The 21,910-nt window shown below is 32.6% G+C and overlaps 2 protein-coding genes across 3 annotated transcripts; one reads left to right on the forward strand and one right to left on the reverse strand.

Moving 5' to 3' along the window:
- Positions 1-1,277: 1,277 nt before the first annotated feature.
- On the forward strand, positions 1,278-4,750 carry LOC107407281 (transcription factor bHLH78). 2 transcript variants are annotated; one of them, XM_048477793.2, is made up of 8 exons: positions 1,278-2,762; positions 2,866-3,102; positions 3,208-3,273; positions 3,388-3,456; positions 3,556-3,627; positions 3,715-3,942; positions 4,034-4,164; positions 4,249-4,750. In XM_048477793.2, exons 1-8 carry the CDS (start codon positions 1,803-1,805, stop codon positions 4,280-4,282), a joined length of 1,797 nt encoding a protein of 598 aa, XP_048333750.2. In that variant the 5' UTR covers positions 1,278-1,802; the 3' UTR covers positions 4,283-4,750. The 2 variants fall into 2 exon arrangements, with proteins under 2 accessions (XP_048333750.2, XP_048333751.2); XM_048477794.2 differs by having other exon boundaries at positions 1,279-2,762; positions 4,034-4,112.
- A 6,398-nt stretch (positions 4,751-11,148) lies between these two features.
- LOC107408655 (kinesin-like protein KIN-12B) lies at positions 11,149-21,126 on the reverse strand. Its single transcript, XM_048478364.2, has 16 exons — positions 20,603-21,126; positions 19,907-20,044; positions 19,727-19,810; positions 19,493-19,618; positions 19,348-19,407; positions 19,208-19,261; positions 19,029-19,121; positions 18,518-18,613; positions 17,804-17,949; positions 16,653-16,802; positions 16,441-16,570; positions 15,122-16,357; positions 14,903-15,001; positions 14,677-14,829; positions 13,811-14,608; positions 11,149-11,660 (listed from the first exon to the last, which is right to left on the reverse strand). Exons 1-16 carry the CDS (start codon positions 20,894-20,896, stop codon positions 11,349-11,351), a joined length of 3,969 nt encoding a protein of 1,322 aa, XP_048334321.1. The 5' UTR covers positions 20,897-21,126; the 3' UTR covers positions 11,149-11,348.
- Between the last annotated feature and the right edge of the window lie 784 nt (positions 21,127-21,910).

Raw genomic sequence — 21,910 nt, forward strand, 5'->3', positions numbered from 1 at the left:
TCCTACGCAATGGAGCTTAGGATATGTGAGCGAAACACACATATTTTTTTATTGGACACACACATATAAATTAATTTCAATGTCTATCCAATGAAAAATACATATGTGTCGTTTAAGATGTTCTGAACTCCAGTTGACAAGCAGAAAATTTATCTATATGTCTATATATATATATACGTATATATACATATATATATATATATATATATATATTAATGATGTTATATATTTGAAAAATAATAAAAGAAGAAGAAGGGAGGATTATAATTTCTTTTCTGATTTTGAATAAATGATTTGTTTCAAATGCATCCAAGTTTCCTTACAAAATAGTTGCCAAGTAAATAAAACATCAAATTCGTGTTTCTTTTATTTTCCTGAAGAGAGATGGTAGAAATTTTATTTTAGACTCTCATTTTTTTTTAAAAAAAATCACAAGCCTGAAAATTTGAAATGTTTAGCATATTCTTTTGTCAAAATCAAGACTCAAACCAAGCGAAAATATTAAGAAGATATGGATAAACTACCAAAATGTCACAAGTCAAAAACTAGGATAAAAATACAATACTTAGAAAATAATATTACCCTCTCTTTTCCATCATAAATAAATAGCTAAATAAATAAATTTGCCTCTGTATCTCCCACAAGCAAAATCATCAATGAATAAATATATAAGCATTCCTTTCATTCCCCTCCCCCTAACCATAGGTAAAAATGTAGGTTTTTTTTTTTTTTTCACATTATAATTCACCCAAAACTTAATGCAACGATTTATTTGGTAAATATTACAAATTCACTTTAATTATATAGATTTTTAATTTTAAATAAAATTTAATTAATTTATAGATTATAGTATTGAAATGAACACAGATAGTAACAAACAACAAAATAATTGATTACTTGTGCAATTAGCCAACACAAACAAAAGGCATACCCAACCCAACTGTTCCCAAACCACTCCTTTTCCTCTCAGTTTCCCCAGCAAAAGTTAAAAATTTAAAAAATTTAAAAAAAAATTTGATTGGGAAGTGAAAAATCAGAACTTACTCTGTACTGTAAATTTCAAAAGCAGAAAAACAAAATTATATTTTAAAGCAGTTTGACGTTGAAGGCCCGCCATCGGTAATACGTAGCACCACCGTCTATTACGGAGTTTTATGCTCAGATTTTTTTTTTAATTTTTCTTTTAATTTTTTTGTTAAAAAAAAATAATATTTTTATAGATATAAAAAGGTCAAACAGACATTTCTTTTCTTTTTATCTATCTTTTCTTGCTTTAAATATCTCTCTCTCTTTCCGCTTTCCTTTCCTCTCAATTTTTTTCTCTCTCTTTGCTTTGCTTTTCTTTTCTTCTCTCCCCCTCAGAAAAACACTTTCACTCTCTCTTTCTCTCCCACACATCAACTTGTTTCTTTTCTCTCTCCCTTTTTCTTTTCCTTTCCTTTTCTTGTAAGTTGGAGTGGAATACAAGGACCATTTTTTGTGCATCATCATTTGCCTTGTCCTTTTGGAACCAATTCTCTAACACAAAAAAAAGAAAAAAAAAAAAAAAAGAAAAAAAAACTCAACCTTTTGCTTCCTTATTTTTACTGAAACAAGCCCAACCCTGTTGAAGATTTTCCTTCAAAGATTGTTTCAGGATTTATTTTATTTTATTTTCTTTCTTTCATTCATCTGGGTTCTGAGAATTTTTTGTTGGGTCGAGTTCAATTTTCCTCCTTTAGCTTTCTTTCTTAACAATTTTCGACCTTTTCTTAAAATTTTCTAGGATAAGAAAAGAAAAGATAAAAAAAAGGGTGTTCTTAATGAACGAGAGCAGCAAATTAGCTCAACCCACATGGAATTCTTCATGTTTTGGTATGGATTTCCAAAACAATGATATGAATTCCACTTCAGTGCAACTTCCCAGTTGTTTTTTCAATCCCAATTGGGAGAATTCAATGGATCAGAGCGATCCCTTTGAGTCTGCACTGAGCTCCATTGTGTCTTCTCCGGCGGCGTCCAACGCAACGGCGGCGATTTCCGGCGGAAACAACGTCGGAGGTGATTGTGTTATGATTAGAGAATTGATTGGAAGGTTAGGAAGCATTTGCAATTCCGGTGAGATTTCACCGCAGTCTTGCATTAACAACAACAACAGTAATAGCACTAACAATTCATGTTATGGAACCCCATTGAATTCACCACCTAAGCTCAACCTTTCAATGGTGGATCCACAGATCAGAGTAAACTTACCAATTCCAGGAGGAACCCATTTGCCTCCTTCTTCTTCTTCTTCTTCACATCATACAAGTTTAGTGGCTCCATTTTCAGCTGACCCTGGATTTGCAGAGAGGGCTGCAAGATTTTCCAGTTTTGGAAGCAAGAACTTTGGTGGACTAAATGGGCAATTGTTGGGTTTGAATGAAACTGAATTGCCATTTAGATCAATTCTCAGAGTTGAATCTGGCAAGCTTTCCAGAGCTTCCAGCAGTAATCCTCTTTCTGTTGCTGGATCTCAAATGGGTGTTCAGGAAAGCAACAAAAGCTCACCACTTGAAGGGAATTCAGCTCCTGATAAGAAATTCAATAGATTGTCTAGGTCTTCAACACCTGAAAATGCTGAGTTTGGTGATTCTAGGGAAGGATCTTCTGTTTCTGAGCAGATCCCAAGTGGGGAATTGAGTGTGAAAGGTGAAACTGATGCAAATACCAGGAAGAGGAAATCCATTCCCAGGGGAAAAACCAAAGAAACCCCTTTATCTCCCTCTGCAAAAGGTTCAAAGGTAATATATTTGTGTTGTGTGAATTATGGGAATTTTCCCATTTGTGAATTCTGTTGAAAAAATTGTGTGGAAAACTTAAATGGGTAAATGAATGAATTTTCAGGTGGCAGCAGGTAATGATGAATCAAATGCAAAAAGAAGCAAAACAGAAGAAGCTTCTGGTAATGCCAAGGATGCTGCAAAGACAAAAGCGGAAGCAAATGGGGGTAGCAAAGCTGCAGGGGATGGGAATCAGAAGCAGACAAAAGATAATTCAAAGCCTCCTGAACCTCCAAAGGACTACATCCATGTCAGAGCCAGAAGAGGTCAAGCTACTGATAGCCACAGTCTAGCTGAAAGGGTATGGATGATTGCAGTGCTTTATTATAAAATTCATTAATTTTTCACTATGTATAGATTTCAGTTTCCATTGACATACTATTTATGTTTTTTCTTGCTTGATCAGGTTAGAAGAGAGAAAATCAGTGAAAGGATGAAGTTCCTTCAGGATCTTGTTCCTGGTTGCAACAAGGTGCTTAGAATGTGCAACTTGGAGCTTAAATTATTCAATTACTTGTTCTGTTATGCTTAAATCAATAATTTAGAAATGGTTCTGAAATTTTGGGTTGAATTTTTAATTTTTTAGGTAACTGGGAAAGCTGTTATGCTTGATGAGATTATAAATTATGTGCAATCATTGCAGCGCCAGGTCGAGGTAAATTAAGATTGTTTCATAGTCAACCATTTTGCTTATGATTGTGGTTGCCTAGTTTTCTTGATAAACCTGTGTTGGTTGAACTTTTTTTCTTCTCAGTTTCTTTCAATGAAGTTGGCAACTGTGAATCCTCGTTCGGATCTTAACATGGAGGCTCTTCTGTCAAAGGATGTAAGTTTTTTTCACTTTATTTCCAACTATAATTTACTGCATAAATCAGAATTTTCGAGTAACTTTCTTTTCAAATTTATGATTCAGATCTTTCAATCTCGAGGATCTCTGTCACAAAATCCTCTTTATCCATTAGATTCATCTGTGCCTGCATTCCCATATGGCTTCAATCCAACCCAAATGCCCCCCTTACATAGCAACATGTCTAATGGGACAGAGCCGCAGTTCCCATTAAACAATCTTAATTCTGCACTACATCGAAATTCAAGCATGCAATTGCCTGCTATAGATGGATTTGGTGAAGCTGCACAACAAGTAATTAAACAAAGACTTGGCTTATTACATAATGTACATTTATATGTTTTCCTTGCAAATTCTCAAGGCCTATATTCGAATTAATTTCCAGGTTCCGACGATCTTTGAGGATGATCTTCAAAGTGTGGTTCAGATGGGTTTTGGCCAGATTCAACAGCAGAGCTTTCACGGTATGCAAAATATTCATGAGAAAATCCAGTACTTGAAGTCTGAGTCTGAAAAGTGAGAACTTTTATTAATTTGGATTTCTAATCAAGTGAGAACTTTTATTAATTTGGTCTAATCCACTGTTTTGTTTGTATGCAGGCTCAATGACTTCTTCAGCTCAAATGAAAGTTGAGCTATAATTATCAGTAATTAACTACTTGGATTTTATTGAGGCCCTTACCGGAGAAAGACAGAGACACAGAGAGGCCCTATGTACATACACAAGAGCAATTCCCAGTTTGAGAAAAAGAGAATCATATCTCTTTTGATCTTTAATTTATTATTGCAAGTCAATATTTGGAAATTCATTCTTTTGAGGATTCTTTTCAAGAATTTCACATAGTAAAAATATTAGAACTAATTTGCAACAGCAAAGTGCAAAAAATTTCTGTATGACTACTTTTTAAAGATGTAGCAAGTGTAAGGAAAAAAAAAATGTTGGGAGGGTTTAAAGGAGAGAGGTTTTCTATGTAAACTTTTGATCCAACATTGTGCATCATTTTTTTTTTTTTTTTCTTTTTTTGGCTAAGAACCTTGTGTATGTATGATCAACTTACTATTTGAATACTATTACTGATTCATTAAGAATTTTTATAATTTATGGTGGATTTTTCTTTTTTCTTTTCACATCTCTCCATTGAAATTTTCTCTTTCTTTTGAGACTAGCAAATTCTTCTGCTTTAATTGGTTGCTGAGAAAAGATGGATGAAAAGGGGGAAAAAGAAGTCTTGTAACTACTATCAACCTCCAATAAAAACCAAGTCTTTTTTCCTTTTAATTTTTATTGTTCTTTTTCTTTTTCTCAGCAACCAAACACAAATAGTTGAATGAAAATGACATCGTTTTAGTTGCTATCAGATTTAGCTGGAAATTTTTTGATAATTGGGACCACAATCAGGGTGATATTTATCTTACCTTAAATCGCGTAACTTGTGGTATTATAGATTCTTACTGGAAACCAGCTGGTTAGTGGGGACAAATGGTCTCTTAAGTCCAATTGATGATTAAGAATGATGTGTGTGTCATTTCACAAAGAAAAATAAATAAAAATAATAACAATTGTTTGTGATTTGAGCTGGAATCCAAAGTAATTTGTGTCATGAAAATGATTGAAATGAGAATTGTTCGTAAAGTGATTTGCAATGAATCATCTAATTGTTTTTTCTTCCATAATCACCGAATAAATGATTTTTTATACACCAAAATTTGCCAAAACACGCATTTATGTTTTTAGACAAACATTATGAAAGCCTTTGTTATTTTGGTTTCTTTTCAAAGTAATTTTAGACATTTAAAAATAATTCTCAAAATCAAATACATATTGTGTACAAAACTCAAACCAAATATAAAGTGGTCTTCTCAAAAACAGTTCAATGATAAAATCTATTGGATCTTAATATAGAGAGTGAATTTAAAACCCCATCCCAATTTCTTTTTTTTAAGAAAAAATGGAATGTCTTTTTTATGCTAATTGCAAATGTTATTAAGAATTGAAAAGAGCATCAAAGACCAAGGTTGGCAGCAGTGAAGTTGTGACTTGGCTGAGGAATCAGAGAGCTTTACAATCTCAGCCACTTACAGAAAATTATGGAAAAGAAAATCTGAATGGATAAGTGGAAGAATAAAGTTGTGGAGTTCAGATGTAGATTGATACCCCTTTAAAGATAGAATGAAAAACTTTCCCTGAAAGGATTAGTGAAGGAAAATCAAATTTCCAGACACCCACCAAAAAAGAAAATTGAATCATTTGCTTTTTCCTGGTAAATTTTGCCAACCAATCCAAACTCGTTTGGTGAATTTGGATGTAACAATTGAAAATTGAAATTGTAAAGTGGTCAAAATTTCATTAATAAATTTTATGTAGACACGTGGCGGATAAGAAAGTGTCTGCATTCAAAAAAGCAGCACCTGATTGTAAATTCTACATCTACTAAACTGAAGAAAACGACATGAATTAAACACTTTAGCAGCAAATTTTTTTTTTTTTTTTTTAAGTTTTGTTAGTTTATTATATATTTTTACAAAAATTGGTAGTCATCCAATTCTGAAAATTTAAAGCAAGCTGAATTGTGCTTTTTGGAAAGCTACATATATTTTTTTTTTCTTTTTCTTTTATGCAAACTAGAAAGGAAGAATATAAATATTTGAAAATTTAATATAAGAAATTTTTTTTCCAATTTTATTTTTACATTATCATTTAAATATATAAAAAATATAAAATAACTTTTCATAATATTTTTAATATCTAAAATATCTATAATATATAATCTTAATTAAGCTAAAAAACATATTTATTTTTATAAATCGTTTACAAATCAAATATCACTCTATGAAAATTCTTCATAATATCTTTGGATAAAATTAATAGTCATAAAAATGTTACAAAATTTTCTTTTCAATTAGAATATTTTTGAACAATGGAAAAATATATTTGTTGGAATGTTTGGTATAAAAATTATAAACATCTTTAAAAATGTTCGGTTATATACTTTTGAACATATTTGAGACGTTCACTTATATCCGTCTAAACATATTTAAAATGTTTATATCTGAATACATTCAGTAGTATATTGTTGAATGCACTTAAAATGTACATTTGCATATTTCTAAACACATCTGAAATATATTTATCTAAAAACTTTTAATAACATATTTTTAAATAAATTTAATATATTCAATAATATATTTCTAAACATAGTTAAAATGTTAATTTTATATTTCTCAATACAAATATATTTAACTAGCTAATATCCTTAATAATAATTTTAAATATGAGTAAAATTTTAAATTTATAATAAAATTATATAGAATTCGTTTGTTAGTATAACCAGAACTTTCCTTAATATAATTTAAATACATAATAAGAGAATCATAAAGAAAATTAATAAACAAACTAATACCTATAATATTAATTTTGTTTTTTATCGATAAAAACACTTAGTGTACCAAGCCAACACTTTCTTACTTTAGTTTTTTTTTTTTTTTTTTTTCCTTTTTTTGGGAAGAATTCTTATTTTAGTTCTAACACCAAATTTATTATTAATTTTAACTTTCACCGTTATACCATATTACAAAATGGAAAAGTGAAGATATTTTGTGTCAAGTATTTTTTTTGTAAATATTATTATATAATAATTGGGTATTTAATACATTAGTCCATGTCCCATGAATGAAATTAATAGCAAGCTCTCTTTTACTTATTTATTTATTAATTTGCAAGCTCTATTATTTCATAGTGTTCCACAATGGTCATAGGCATATGATTTGCTAACCACCAATTGATAGTTTTCCGTTGGAGAGGGTTTTGTTTGATTACTAGTCAAAGCAAAGATTTAGGCATTTGATAATGTTTAACAGAAAGAAATAATTCTGAAACAACCAATGAGACGGCCTTTTTAATACACTTTGGCCAAAGATGTAGTTTGGTACCTGCCTGGATTTTCAGCATCATTTGGAAAGTGACATTCAAGCAAACAATTCAATTAACCAGTCTCATCATCTGTAGACAAGTTAACATGACTGATAAGACACCATTCTTCCACTACTCTCCTACTCAAGATTTTTGAACTGAAAGTTTTAAATTCTTTGGTATTTACTGTTCTTCAAATGTACATCCATGGTAGGTGTAATGGTGTGAAATTGGGAAATTAAACATATTTACATTATATATAATTCTTATTCTAATTTTATTTAAATGGGGAATTGAGATTGTTGTATTTTTTTAATTTTTTTTTTCTTATTCTTATTCTTCTTCTTCTTTTTTTTAATTATTTTTATTGAAAACATAAAAATTCAAATTTAGAATTACCATATAAAAAGAAAAAATAAAGCACTGAAACTAAGTTGTGCTACAGGGAACAATAAAATCTTTGATCCTTTTTAAAAGAAACAATTATTTTGTATTATTGATAATAAAGCATGAGTTATAACTAATTAAGCAGTGGTTAACAGCCTATGAAACGGTTTTAATAGTGTAAAGAGATATAATATTATATTGTGAAGACTAGATGACATAATTTCGATATTTATTATCATACCCTAGATAAACGATATTATAAAAAATATATATATAAAAAAGAAACCCATAACAAAGAAACTAAATTAAAGTTTCCCTTTGACCAAAATAAAGAGATCATGGAATGATTTTGAGTAAAAAGAAAGAAGATTTGCAAAGGAAGTAAAATGGATAAATTATCAGTCTATGACTACTAAATCAAGTTTCTTATAATTAGAATTGTGAGGTGGACGTTTGATCAAGAAGGATTGATGGAAAATGTAATGTGTTCTTTTTCTTTTTTTTTTCTTTTTTTTTTTTTTGTGGGGTTATATAATTAATTATGATTGGATAGGGTCCATTTACCAGGCTGTCATATTTACTATCCAAAGAGCACCTAAAATACCATACTTCCCCTTTATGTCTTTTTCTTTCACTTCAAGAAGCATTTGCTTTTAACTTTGGTTGGTATTTAGATATTTGATGATGTGTGAGAGATGAGATTGAGATTACACAAATTGGGTAATTATCATTTGTTTTCACCAACCATCACTACCAAAAATCCCCCTAAATTAGTTACCAGTTTTTCATGCAAGTATTGGTCGGTACCTTCTGCCATAACAACCATAAGGCTATCTTGACATTTGGAAGGTAATTAGAGGAGAATATATGTGTATATATTTATATATATTTATTTCTTTTGGATAAAATGACAACAAAAGCATATTAATTCATAAGTCAGAATCATTGTTTAAGAAAATAAATCTTTATTATTAGACTGTCTTTAGAAACAATATAACAAAGATTATGAAGTTTTATCATTGCGTTCAACTTTATAAGTTGTTAACAAAATAATTTAATTTTAGAAAGGAAATATTTGGTTTAATCTATTACGAGGAAATGGACCACCAATAGTTGCCATCAAGAAGTATGGTACTAACTCTTTAATGATTTGATAAAATGTGAAGGTAATGAGTTTGAGTTTTGTGACTCATGTCCATTAATCCTTAGTCACCGACACTACATTATATATATCATCAACCAGGTTGATCGTTAAATTATAGTTTCAATTGGTTTGAGCAATTGCTTTTGGCAATGTTAGAAGCCCCTCATGTATTAATGTAAGAACTATTCTACTAAATTCTGCTACGAATGTGTCACCATCTTGTAGCCCTTTTCAATCCCTTTTTGATAGTCAAAATAGAAGCCACAATTTTAAGATATGCTTGGTATAAAAATGACCCATTTACGAAATAGGAAGCACAGAATCAAAAAAGTCGGAGATTCGCAACTTATTTCAAGAAATTTGAGGTAACTATTCTAACAATGTTGATTAAATTTTGTTAGAAGAAAGAGGTTTTATTTTATTTATTTATTATTTTTTTGTCTTGAGTTGAATGAAAGAGTTAATCATACTTCATTTGTCCCCTCGAACTTATAAGTTAAAATAGTTCTATCGTAATTACACATTATATTATCGTTGAAAAGAAATAATAATAATTACATATCATTCTAAGACAGAAATTCATTATACTTGCTTATAAAACTTACATGCACACACCAATAATTGATAATGAAGAATTCAAAAATAATGCAGATACACATTTGTCTAAAATCTCATCAACTATACTTTTGGGTCAAATTGGAATTAATTTTTAATTTTTTTAGTCGTTGCATGAAAAGACTTTTTTTTGTTTTTTTTTTTTTTTTTCTCCTTTGAAGAGGAAAAAAAAAAAAAAAAGGTAAAAAAATGAAAAACACTTTTGATAAACAAACAGACATCTCTTGCAAGTTACAACAAAGACCTAAAATTTTGTTCCAACCCATGCTGTGGGCCAGCCCAGAATTTTACGAAATTTTCAACAAAAGCCCAGAGGTTCTCTTACGTTTGTTTTCCTCCCGCATCTTACATTTTCAATGCTTGGAAAAATCTTTGATGTCACTTTCCAACCCATTTTCCTCATTTAAATTTTGATAGCTTGTTTATTCCTAATATTTCTCAAAACACACCCAAACAGAATATGAATATTTATGGTATATAAATATAAATTACATACAACTTTATTAGACTGATTGGATAATTTATTATAATCGTTAAATTTGTCTAATTGGATTGTGTCTGTAGAGGACTATTTTAGTATAATATTGCTAAATCATATCTCGATAAGAAACCGACAATATATAAATATAATCGTTAAATTTATCTAATTGAATTATATCTGTAGAAGACTATTTTAGTACAACATTGTCAAACCATATCCCAATAAAAGACCGATAATATATATATATATATATATATATATATCAATATGTATTTTTTTTTTTTAACACATATTTATTTCATGTTGAATAACGAATGGCTAGGGTTTAGAGGCCTACCTGTTTCCTTCTAAACCCAGCCTTAAGTAAAACTGTCCCTTAAGAAGGAAAATGATCCAGTGGTAGTGGTAGGGATATATATTAATGTCAGAGAAAGACAAGGCCACAAGCTTCTTGTTTTTTGGTCTCCATAACAAGATAGAGTTCCAACCATATCAGAATATCTGTTTAAAAATTGAAGTAACTACTTGTGGACTGTCTTTCTTTTGCCTCCAGCTTAATACCAGACGCTAATAGACATACTTCTTTGCTCCACTTGAATATTGCCTCCTATCCTCTTGACACATAAACCAAACAATAAATGAATCTGAACTTCAACACTTCTTATTATAATTAAAAGAAGAAAAAAATTCTTTTATACAAAGTCTATTGTCTCTGCAACAAATGGGGTCCATTCTATCCGCTACATCCAAAGCCTTCCAAAACACCATTTTTGATCACTTTCATTCTCATCACACACCACAATTTCTGTTGGAATATGACAGTATTATGGAAACCCACATTTCTTGTATGCACAAAATGTAAAAGTTTGCATCTGTGAAAAAATATAAAAAATACCGGGAAGATGGTGAAACTGTGCAGAACGTGTCAGGGATAGATGATTAGATTATGACAAGATGAGGTGGTGAATAAAAGAATACAACAAATTCATTCAAATCTTACAAAAGAATCTGAATTTTTTTTAATACAAATTGCAATGACAAAACCATTTAAAATGGTCATACTTGCCAACCAGATGACTGGCAAAAACCTACTATGAATTTTTGAAGCTATTTAACAGAAACTATTAATTCATACACTAATTTGTGAATAAAACTTTTGTTCTTTATATGTTGCATCGATCGTAATCTGTGAACCATGAAGAGGGTTCTGCAAGTTTTGTTAACTCACCATCTTCACCCTTATAGAATGTCTCAAATTCATCTTTCCACCTCTGATCACTTGAAGAACTATGGGGCTCTGGTATATCATCGTACTTTGCCAAATCATCATAAGCAGGCATCGTTGTATCTTTTGCTAAACGAGACTCGGCCAGGAGTTCATTAAGGGAGCTGATCTCCTTTTCATGTTTTTTCTTCAATTTATCCATCTGTTTATAGGCCTTCTCAGTCTCTTGTTTTGCCTCCATAGCTTGTTTCTGCAAGTGTCAAATAAATGGTAACTTAGACACAAGAAAAGAGAGTATAACAGACAAAGTTCAATTGTGTCGTGAATTAAAAAGGAGAATCAACATAAGTTTGAGAGGAGTTAATTAGAACATTAATAGAAAATTATGGAACATAGTGTGGAGGAGGAGGATACACTTAATATATGAGAATGTCTATAGCTGAATGATATGACTCATAAAAAAAAAATGCAAAATACTAATCACTTCAATGACCTCTTTTTTTTAATTTTTTTTTTTTGGATATTCACTTCAAAAAAGATTAAACAAAAAGTATTCAAGGATAGGTCGTCTAATCTACCCAAAAGACAATGTTCACAATCACTAAATTCATAGTAAAAATGAATTTAGTCTTGCCCTGTTCCTATTGTACCCATTATCTAATGATACTTGTTAACCATCTAATCATGGTAAGGACCAAGTATGACATTGGCCTTTTGCAGATTAGAGTGAATTAATGCATGTGGACTCAAGGTGTTAAAATGCACCTATCCTGTTAAAAAACAATAAATCCCAGTGCAGGACATGTTGACTGATTGACAATGTCAGCACAAAGTTCAACAGAAATGACAGTTCTTGGTATTCATCCCACAGAGAGTCTCGTTTTCTGCAACCTTCTGTAGAGAAAGATTTCATGGATTATGCAAGTGTCTTTCTGGGTGGTTTTAGAAGGGAAGTTTTTAGGTAAAATTACTAAGGCTGATTTGAAGTTCTTTTTTAACATTATTTTTCTGATCAGGAGGATATTTTAGTGGTATTTATATGGATACCAGATTCCGCATACAGGTTCAATTATTTTACTGGGTAAAAATTAAACAGGATATTTTACAGGCTTACTACCCATACATGACAGACATATATGAAAAGTGTAGAAATCTATCTAGCTCAATCAAAAACCTGAAAATACAACTTTAATCTTGATCATGGAGGAGTTATTGCATAATGAAGCAAAGATTAACAATTTGTGCTTTAGAGGGAAATTGAGAGCAAATTTTCTTTTTCCTTGGTTTTAGAAAATTATGAAATTAATTTGACTCAACCTAAAGAAAGAAGAAAAAAGATACTTAGATAAGTAAGTGCTTATATAACTAATTAAAAGAAGACAAAATCAGCTTAATTATTATTACAAGCATAAAAATCTCTTAAGAGATGACGTGGATACAGATTTTAAAGAAATTTGAAGTTTCGGGAAATGTCTTTAATGCGTTTTTGTTTTACTAATAAATGTACGTGCTTCCAAAACCAACAAAAAGGAAATCAAATGGGCTTATTTGTTAATTACAATCATAGAGTAATCTCATTTTAAGAGAGGAAGCAAATACAGATTTAAAGGAATTTAAGTTGGAAAAATGTCTTAAGTTTTAGAGAATATAGTTTCTTTTGCTTTATAGAGTTAAAAATGTAATTATATTTTTTCATATTGAAAGTTAATTTTTTACAAAAATGAAGTGACATTTTAGAATAGTGAGTTATCATCTGCTAAATGTATGCTACTTGCTAAAAACTTTATGAAATATTGATTATGCATCTATACGTGCTTTATTCATGGAGATATAGGACAAACAAGGTAATCAAATTAATTTCTAATAAATCGATTTCCCAAAAAGTAATTTCAAGAATATTTACAACCAACTTTTTGGTATATGATGAGGTAACATGATAGCAATGTGGGATTGGGATGTAATGAAAATTTTGTTGTAAATATAGGATAAAGGTGGTCTTAAATATAGCTATAATCTCATTTTCCCATGAGAAAATGAGAATATCACTTACTTGGATTGAACTACTTTTCTCAAAATTAGAGAATTAATTTCCAAGAGTCTTTTTTTACTTTTCTTTTGAGTCCACATTTTCCGTCAACAAGAATTTACCAAAATATTTAGAAACCAAACTTTCCCATGGATTCTTAGATTCCTATCAAGAATAATACAAACCAAAAGAAGTGTGAGGGTGAAGTAAAGTGCAGCTTGCTTCGAAAGTAACAAAGTATTATGAATTTTCATGAATTTAATTGCCCAAATGTATGCACAATCCCAAATGTATGCACAATCATAGAAAAAAATGTAAACTTAACATGGCAAAGTAGAAAAGATTCATAAAAGCAGAACTGATACTCAACTCACCTGGGAAGTAGCAACAGCCTCTTCCGCTTCTTTGAGCCGCACTAGTAACTCACCTGCAGCCTGCACAGCCTCTGCAGTATCCCTTAGTTGTGCCTGAAGCCCTTTGTTCTCGTCCCGGAGATATTGTCTCTCTCTTTCTCTTTCCACTTTTAAAGCCGAAATTTGAGCAGCAAGCGCATTTATAAACTTGGACTCCGCACCCCTTACTCCTGCTTTAGCAGCTGCTTTCTTAACATCCTCCACTCCTTCCTGTATCTTCCTATGCCTAGCAAGGAGTTGCATGTGTTTCTCTTCCAAATCTGCATACTGCTCCAGCATACGTGCATGCCCCTCCATGGCCAACTGCATTGCTTCCTTCAGCTCTTCTGCACATTTCGTCTCAGTTTCTAGCTCATGCTTCAACTTTTCAGCTGAAGACCTGCTCGCTTCAAGTTCAATTCTCAGCTCCTCAGCAAGAGAAATCCATTTACTCTCTGTCTCAGCCCAATGCCTTCTTTCCTGTTCAAATTGGCTTTCAGCACTTCCTTCTATTGATTCTGGAATTGTAGTAAGAGGAGGGGCCTGACTGGGGTCAGATGAATAGGTCAACTGCAGTATAGGATTTCGTTTCCTAGATGTGGATGAGGAGTCTACATAAAACTGTAGCTGGCTTCTTAAATCTTGAATCTCTTCCAACAATACTTCCCTCTCACCCATATCATGAAAATTCCGTAAGTTTTCCAGCTCATCTTGAACTCTTTTCAGCTCAATTTTTGTCCTTAAAACTTCTGGATGATTCTCGTATTTCTCCTTCAAAAGCTATAAAAATAATGGGTTAGTGCTAAATGCTTAAAGCATGTGGAAGTAAACTCTTGAAGAACTAATACCTTGTGCTCATGTGTGAGAGAAACTAGCTCTTCCTCCATGAAGTCCTCAGTGGGTAAAATACCATCCATAAGGCTCTCAAGGCGAAGAATTTTATCCTCCCTTGTCTGTGCAATTATGGAATTGCATTCCCTCTCATGCTTGTATTGTTGCACCTGAAAATGGTAGCTCAGACACATCAGATTTATAATTTGAGGAATAACTCTTAGTAATATTTTAGAAATTTACCAAACGGTTGAGCTGAACTATCTCAGAAGTTTTCTTGGCGCATAATTCTTCTAATGCCATTTCTCTTCTGATAGCTCCTGCCAAAACCTTTTCCACTGCCTGTGTGGTAAAAGTATAACAGGAAAAAAAAAAAAAAAAAAAATTTCAACAAATACATATATATCAATCTGAAGATTTGGGACTATTTATCGGAAACGAAGCTGATACATCTCAACTTACCTTAGGAACTTGCTTCTTTGATTTATCAGCAGACTCTAAGGCATCAAGGGGTACCAACTGCATGTCTGAATTTTCATTGGCCTCTTTGGCTTCTTTGGCCTCTAGCTGCATTCTACTTTTGCAACTAGTACACATAAATTCCCCAGATTCTTCTTGTTGTATATCATCAGCAGTTTGCACACCAGCGTCAACTTTTGAAGCAGGCAAAATTAGGTTAGTTTCTGCACTTTTGAATGAAAACCTAAATGCTGACCTCCTTAAAGCAGTACTTTGGCGGTGGCTATCAATAATTTCAAGACCTTGGCGGATGCTTGCAGCCAATTGTTCAGTTGGTGCAAGAAGACTTTTACTTGTTCGAGTAGATATAGCAGTAGAAGAGCTTCTTTTCAAAGATTTTGCTAAAGAAATATGGGCAGCCTCTGGGTTCAGTTTACTGTCATCCATAAAATCTTTCTGGGAAGCAGTCAGCATTGACGAAGTCCTCAAGCTTTTTCTACTTGTGTTGAGTTTTGGTGAAACACTTGGAGTTGGAGACTTTAGTACAGGGGATACATTACAAGGAACTGTGCTGAGATTGGGGGATGCACAATCTATCAAACCATTCGGAGATTCGTTGCATCTCTCTGAAACTGATGTGCACGGAGACAATTCAGTAACAGTTTCAGAGTTTGGGCAAGAGGAACCGTCTTGCATCATTTTGGCTTCTGATTCTTTGTTTGGCAATTTACTGGATGAGGAGCTAAGAATAGTTTTATCCTCTGTGGGCATTCCAGACAAACTCCCATCAAGCATATCAAACGTTTGGTCATTTTCCTTTACAACATTATCGGAAATCGGCACCATAGCATTGGAACAAGCTGGGATCCCTTTCATGGATTCTTCACAATCAACAATCATGGCCTCATCGTGTTCTGATATTCCTTCTTCCATATTGACATCTGTGTCTTCAGTACCTTGTTCTTTCAGACATCCACCTCCAGAGATCAAACCTTGTGAATCTGACTTATCAGCTTCACTGCAAGCTGATTGCTTATCCACTTCAATGAAGAGCTTCTCAACGGCTTCCTCATCAATTTCCATCTCCTCATCCCCATCTTCATCAACATGAGGTAATGCAAATGGACGATTAATGCTGGATCTGATTAGATTTAAACTTCGACGAATCCGTGCAGCTGTATGACCTCCGTTAGAGTCAACTGGGTTGCTGCCATTTGCCTTAATTCGATGTAATTCATCCTGTTGAGTTTATTGCAATGAATTATATAGACGTGGCTCATATGTGATTTAATAAAATTAATAACATTCAATCAAATATATACCCGTAGCTGCCGAATTACTTCACGCAAATGGTTTACATCATCCTGCATTACTTCATTAACCATTGCCTTGTTCTTGATAGCCTTAGCACGTTGTGCAAATCTCAAAGTACTGAAAGTCTCACTCTTACAACTGCGATAGAATAATATGAATTTCCAATCCAGAGAAAAGAAGGAAAAACTGCTGCTTTAAGTAAATAATACTTAAGAATTACCTTTGTGTTGGAGATATAGCACAAACCATCGCTAGCTTGGCATTTCCACCAAGAGACTCTTGTAGTAAAAATGTTAACCTAGAGTCTCTATAGGGGATATGCCTTTGCTTTCCTGTTTGGGAAATTTCAGCAAGAATGTTTATCAAATTCCTGCAACAAAAATTAACTGAATTAGCAAATCGCAAAAAAAATAAAAATAAAAAAACCTCTCAAGACATCTTAATGAAAACTATGAATGAAAGGAAAGAGCAACAGCACTCTCATTAGATAGTAAAACAATTTATTTTTCTTTTCTTTTTCTACTAACAAAACATGATATTATTTACAAGGCTAAAATTATGCAGCATCAATGCTTGAAAAGAACAGTATATTGTGCTTAGAAAAACAAATTCCAGTATTTCTTTTATTTTCTTGTATTCCATATTTAACTACTAAAAATATTCTACACCAGCTGTATCCATTATAGATATCAATGACTGGCTGTTGATTCACAACTACTTTTATCGGTTTTTTTACCATCTGCGTTAAACACCTGGCTCTGTTACTGAATGCCACAATTTAGTTCAGTGCTCTGGAGAGGTTTAATACTAAACGATATTGGGTATCTTGAAGGTGCTTATGATAAAAAACTGGCATGAAAAAACTTTTATCCCTACATAGAAATCTTTTAGGTTTTTGGTTCTGTTTAAACCCAATGATATTAGGCATTGTTAATATAGTGCACCATTCTGGAATGTTTATTTATTATTCGACTTGAGTAATACTTTTCTTGAAAAAGACTGTCCTACTGCTTTATCAATCTTGTAATTTCCTCAACTTTGTTGTATCTACATATTTCAACCTTCATTTGACAATAATTCATTTCACTTCTTTTTCTATACTATATTTTCAGTTGTTTATTGTGCTAGATATACATTTGTAATTGTCTTACTCTGGTAAAAGCTAGCTAAGTATCAGGGTGACACCGATACTAATTTACACCTGCTGCTAGCATCCCTAATAATAGTTCTACTCTTATCCTTTCTTCATATAAAATTCTTCAGCATAAGAAAACAAAGGACAATTTAATAGAAGCTATATCTCCATTACTCCATTTATATTTTCTACCTCTACATTAAGATCAATATGTAAGAGTATAGACTGAACCATACCCAAGCTGTGAGAGTGATCGATTGATGTTTCCTGCTTCCTTCAGGCGCTCCCCTGCTGCACCTGTTAGCTTCTGTCGCTCTGATCCTGCTAAATCAACAAGATTTATCCTGCTAGTTTTGAAGCTGCTCATTCCACCTGCCGTGCTCTACAAATAGTACAGTTTACTTTTATAATCTCTCTCAGCCCAACATGTAAGAAAGGACCAACAAAAGTTCCATTAATTTATATCAGGTTAACATAAACCATTACACACTACCACAAACTGTAAGCCCATCCAATATTAGGACAGAAAATGGAACTTAGCCCATCCAATATTTGGACAGAAAATGGAACTTACATGTGTAGCTAAATAAATTAAATAGAGTAAAACAAAATTCAAACACAAAAATAGTTAGACAATTTTGTCTATTGCCAAGTCAAATTAGTATCAAATCAAAAGCTTATTAGCATAGATGTTAAGCTTTTGTGGTCGATGGCAGCTTATATCATTTGCTGTGAAGATTATCATGTTGCATTCTGATTTACAAGTACACAAACACCAGCTTACTCCATTGGGAAAGTCTAAAAGATAAATATAATAATTCTAACTTTAAAGCCTTGAAACAGTTAAATTACAACTACATACATTCACGTACAGCAGAAACATAAATTTATATCATTTAGCACTAAAAATAAATAAATCGACAGCCAGGTCAAAACAAGGAGGATGTTACCTTGCATCGGGATTCAACAACACAAGTAAAAACAGTATGTGAACGAGAACTCTCAGCGTTGATGCTAGTTGCGCCTGTTCTCCTGTTAGACAGCCCCTGCATGGTATATTCGGTAGTAATAATTGAGATACTTGAAGAACCATCACAGTAACATTTTTACACCTCTATTCTCTCTCTATCTATAGAAGCGAAAAATGATATGCCTTCTTTAATGTGTGTAGCTGTGAAAATCCTCCAGTAAAACTTTTGTATATTTACTACGCCTAGGAACCGGATATGGTTTTTCCTGAATAAGAAGAGATATGTTCATTTTTCTATATTCTTTATGTTGCTAAATTCTAATCGAACAGTTCACTGAGTTGGAAAGGAATATTATTTTTTAAATATGCTCATAAAATTTCCCAACAGAACGTTCTATTACTGCTAAAATTTCTTTTTGAAATTACTCTTGCGTAAGATCAGATAACCAAAATAACTTATGTCTATGCTTAAAGACAATAATAGAGCCAACCTTTATTAAAAGCTTGGATACATCAGTCATTGATTTTACACACTCCTCTGTAAGATTTTCGACATAGACACCTGATTTGACATCTTCTCTTATCTGGAAGAGAAAACCAATGGAGGATCTGAGAAGAATATGTCATCCATACCAAATTTTTTATTAAAAAGAGTTAAATTTCCTTTTACCTGGAGATTTCTTTGATTAGGATCCAACAAGTCTGTGATTTGTTCATTATAAATCTGCAAATCAGTTTATATATTAAGCAGAAGAAATTACAAGGTTAAAATAAGCCAAACAACCTGAAAGGATACTGTTAACTATATACCTCAAGTAAAGAACAGTGACACTGATACTTTAGTTGTTTATCAGCATGCTTAATTTGCTCCTGCAGAAAGAGGTTCCAGGGCAAATTTAAGGTAAATATATAACTCGATGAATGTAACAACAAGTTCCAATAAATTGAAGCTGACCTCATTCATGCGAGCGAAGAGACGCTCAAATACTCGAGGGGTTAATCCTTGTTGATCGCTGGATAAGTTCTCCTCCAATAATGCATTGGATGGACCCCACATGGTATAAGTCTTTCCGCTTCCCGTCTGACAACAATTATATTTTCAGAAATTCAGAAATTCAAAAAATTAATATCACCACTCACAGTTATAAAATGCATATCCAGAATGAAAAGCAAACAACTTCAACCATACCTGCCCATAGACAAAAACTGAACCGTTGAATCCTGCCATACAGTTTTCAACAAGAGGCGCTCCTACGAGCTGGAAAATATCAAGCTGCAACAGAAAGGTTTGTAAGCAATTACGAACTTTATCCACAATCTTCTATTCAAAAAAACAATTTGCAAACAATCATGTTGTTGAAGGTCATGCCTGAGTTGCTTCTGTGTCAGCAACCGAATCAAAAGTAAACGTCTGCCCGTTGATTGACAAACATTTCTCAGAAACTTTCTGAACTATCATTTCTCCTTCATCCTTGTCCTCGCGTGGTGGCCTCATTCGCACTATTACCTGAAATTTTTCAATGAAAAATTGTGACAATCAACAATGGCTCTGAGACTAAAGAAAATTGAAAAAGAGGACACACAGCAATTTTGGTACTTCAATAGGTTTCAGCAACTTAACATACAATTGTTGGCGGAAAATCTGAAATGTTTTCCCCCCTTGAAAGATTCTTAGTGCTCTCACAGACCAAATAGCAGATTAAGAAAACTTCCAACAAACACTGAATAACTGGAGTAATTACAAAATATTGGATTCACATCATCATCTTCTGAAGCCCAGTTAAAGCAAGTTAAAAAGGAAATCAACCATTTTTTTTGCTACAGTCGTCAAGAGTTCAACTATTTTTTAGCAATTTCTACTCAACGGCTTTTTTTTTTTTTTTTTTTTCCTTCAATCATACAACATATTCCCACAATCGGAGTATAGAAGATTTACCAAGTCAAATTAAGAAGAAATTTCATCAATTTCATTAGTTAAACCAAAAAGATCAAGAATTTTTTCTCAGTAAACAAATAGATTGGAAATAAACACAATTTAAAGCCAAAATAGCACCACCAACGATACCTGAACACCAGAGTCGGAGGTTCCAAGCACAGAGTTCTCAGGCACCGTTTCCACGATGAGCTTCCGCTTGAGAGGGTTAGACGAAGGTGGACGCGGCGGCAACGGACTCCTCAACTTAACGGCGGCCGGAGAATGCTTGGAATCTGAGACCAACGAGTTCGGATCCGAAGGCGGAGCATTCTCCTTCGACGACTTCTGCTTCCGAGATGGCCTCGGCTTCGCCGGACTAGGGTTTGACTGCGGAGGCTCCATTTCTCTCAAGATCGGATTCTTAGGTTGCATGAAGTGCTTCATTTCGTACACTCAGAAACCCTAGAGATAGTAACAATTCCACAGAGAAAGAGAAAGAGAGAGAAAGCGTAGGGTTTTGAAGGAAGACAAAGGAGCGAGTGAGAAGGAGAAGAGAGAGAGAGAGGGAGAGAGAGAGAGAGAGAGAGAGAGAGAGAGAGAGAGAGAGGAACGTAGCCGTTGGAGGTGAGGAGTGGGAAAAGAAATTTGAATTTTGGAGGAATCGGGGAAAAGCACGTGGTCCTTGTAGGGTCTCTTTTATTTTGTTTTATTTTATTTAAATAAAAATGAAAATGTTTATTATTAATAATAATTAGAAAGAGACAGAGAGAGAAGCTGAAAAAGCAATTTGAAAATTTTTTTAAGGGTGTGTTTGGTTTTTGGATCTGGAGCGTTTTTATTTTTTGTTCGGAGGCTAAAATGGGTCCCTTGCTAACGTTATTGATTTATGTAAACTGGGACCCTCAAAGCCCAATTCAAGATGTAATTTCTGGTTTTAATGCTCAGGCCCGATTTACAACCATCGGCCCAGAATTTGGACTTGAATTTTAAACCTAGTCTTTGGGGCCTGAATACAGTGGTCCAAAATTTTTTTTTAATAAAAACAAAAAAATTATTTAAAATTAAACTTAATATATGAAAAAATTTATTGCGAAGAGAAAAAGTTTGCCAAAATTTTCATTATCAATATTTTATTTAATTAAAAGCTAAAATTTTATATATTACTAGCAATCAATAACTTGACATATTATTTGAAAAAGAATTTAGAATATTTAGCAGTTTTCATCTTGGATTCATGTTGTGTATGACTGGTCTCTTTAATCCGATGGGTGTTCATGGCTTTTGGTTTAATTTGGCAGTTTTAGTAACAAGTTGGAGCAAAAGCAGAGTTGGCCAAACTAGAAATACACCAATTCTAATTTAACTCTGTTTCATGCACTTGTTTCCTAATTTCTATAATTTTTAGAGGATGGTGAATCATATAAGTATATAACTAAGAAGTGTCAATAAATAATTTGT

Source organism: Ziziphus jujuba, chromosome 3 (genome assembly GCF_031755915.1).
Source record: "Ziziphus jujuba cultivar Dongzao chromosome 3, ASM3175591v1".
NCBI classification, from domain to species: Eukaryota; Viridiplantae; Streptophyta; class Magnoliopsida; order Rosales; family Rhamnaceae; genus Ziziphus; species Ziziphus jujuba.

Bases quoted from the DNA above. Each gene is read 5' to 3' on its own strand.
- LOC107407281 (XM_048477793.2), top strand. From the start codon at position 1,803: ATGAACGAGAGCAGCAAATTAGCTCAACCCACATGGAATTCTTCATGT. The intron at 3,103-3,207 runs GTATGGATGATT...TTGCTTGATCAG, and splicing joins GCCACAGTCTAGCTGAAAGG to GTTAGAAGAGAGAAAATCAG. The intron at 3,457-3,555 runs GTAAATTAAGAT...TTTTCTTCTCAG, and splicing joins CATTGCAGCGCCAGGTCGAG to TTTCTTTCAATGAAGTTGGC.
- LOC107408655 (XM_048478364.2), bottom strand. From the start codon at position 20,896: ATGAAGCACTTCATGCAACCTAAGAATCCGATCTTGAGAGAAATGGAG. The intron at 19,408-19,492 runs GTCAGCTTCAAT...CTCTTTCTGCAG, and splicing joins TCTTCGCTCGCATGAATGAG to GAGCAAATTAAGCATGCTGA. The intron at 16,803-17,803 runs GTATGGTTCAGT...TTTTTGTTGCAG, and splicing joins CGATCACTCTCACAGCTTGG to GAATTTGATAAACATTCTTG.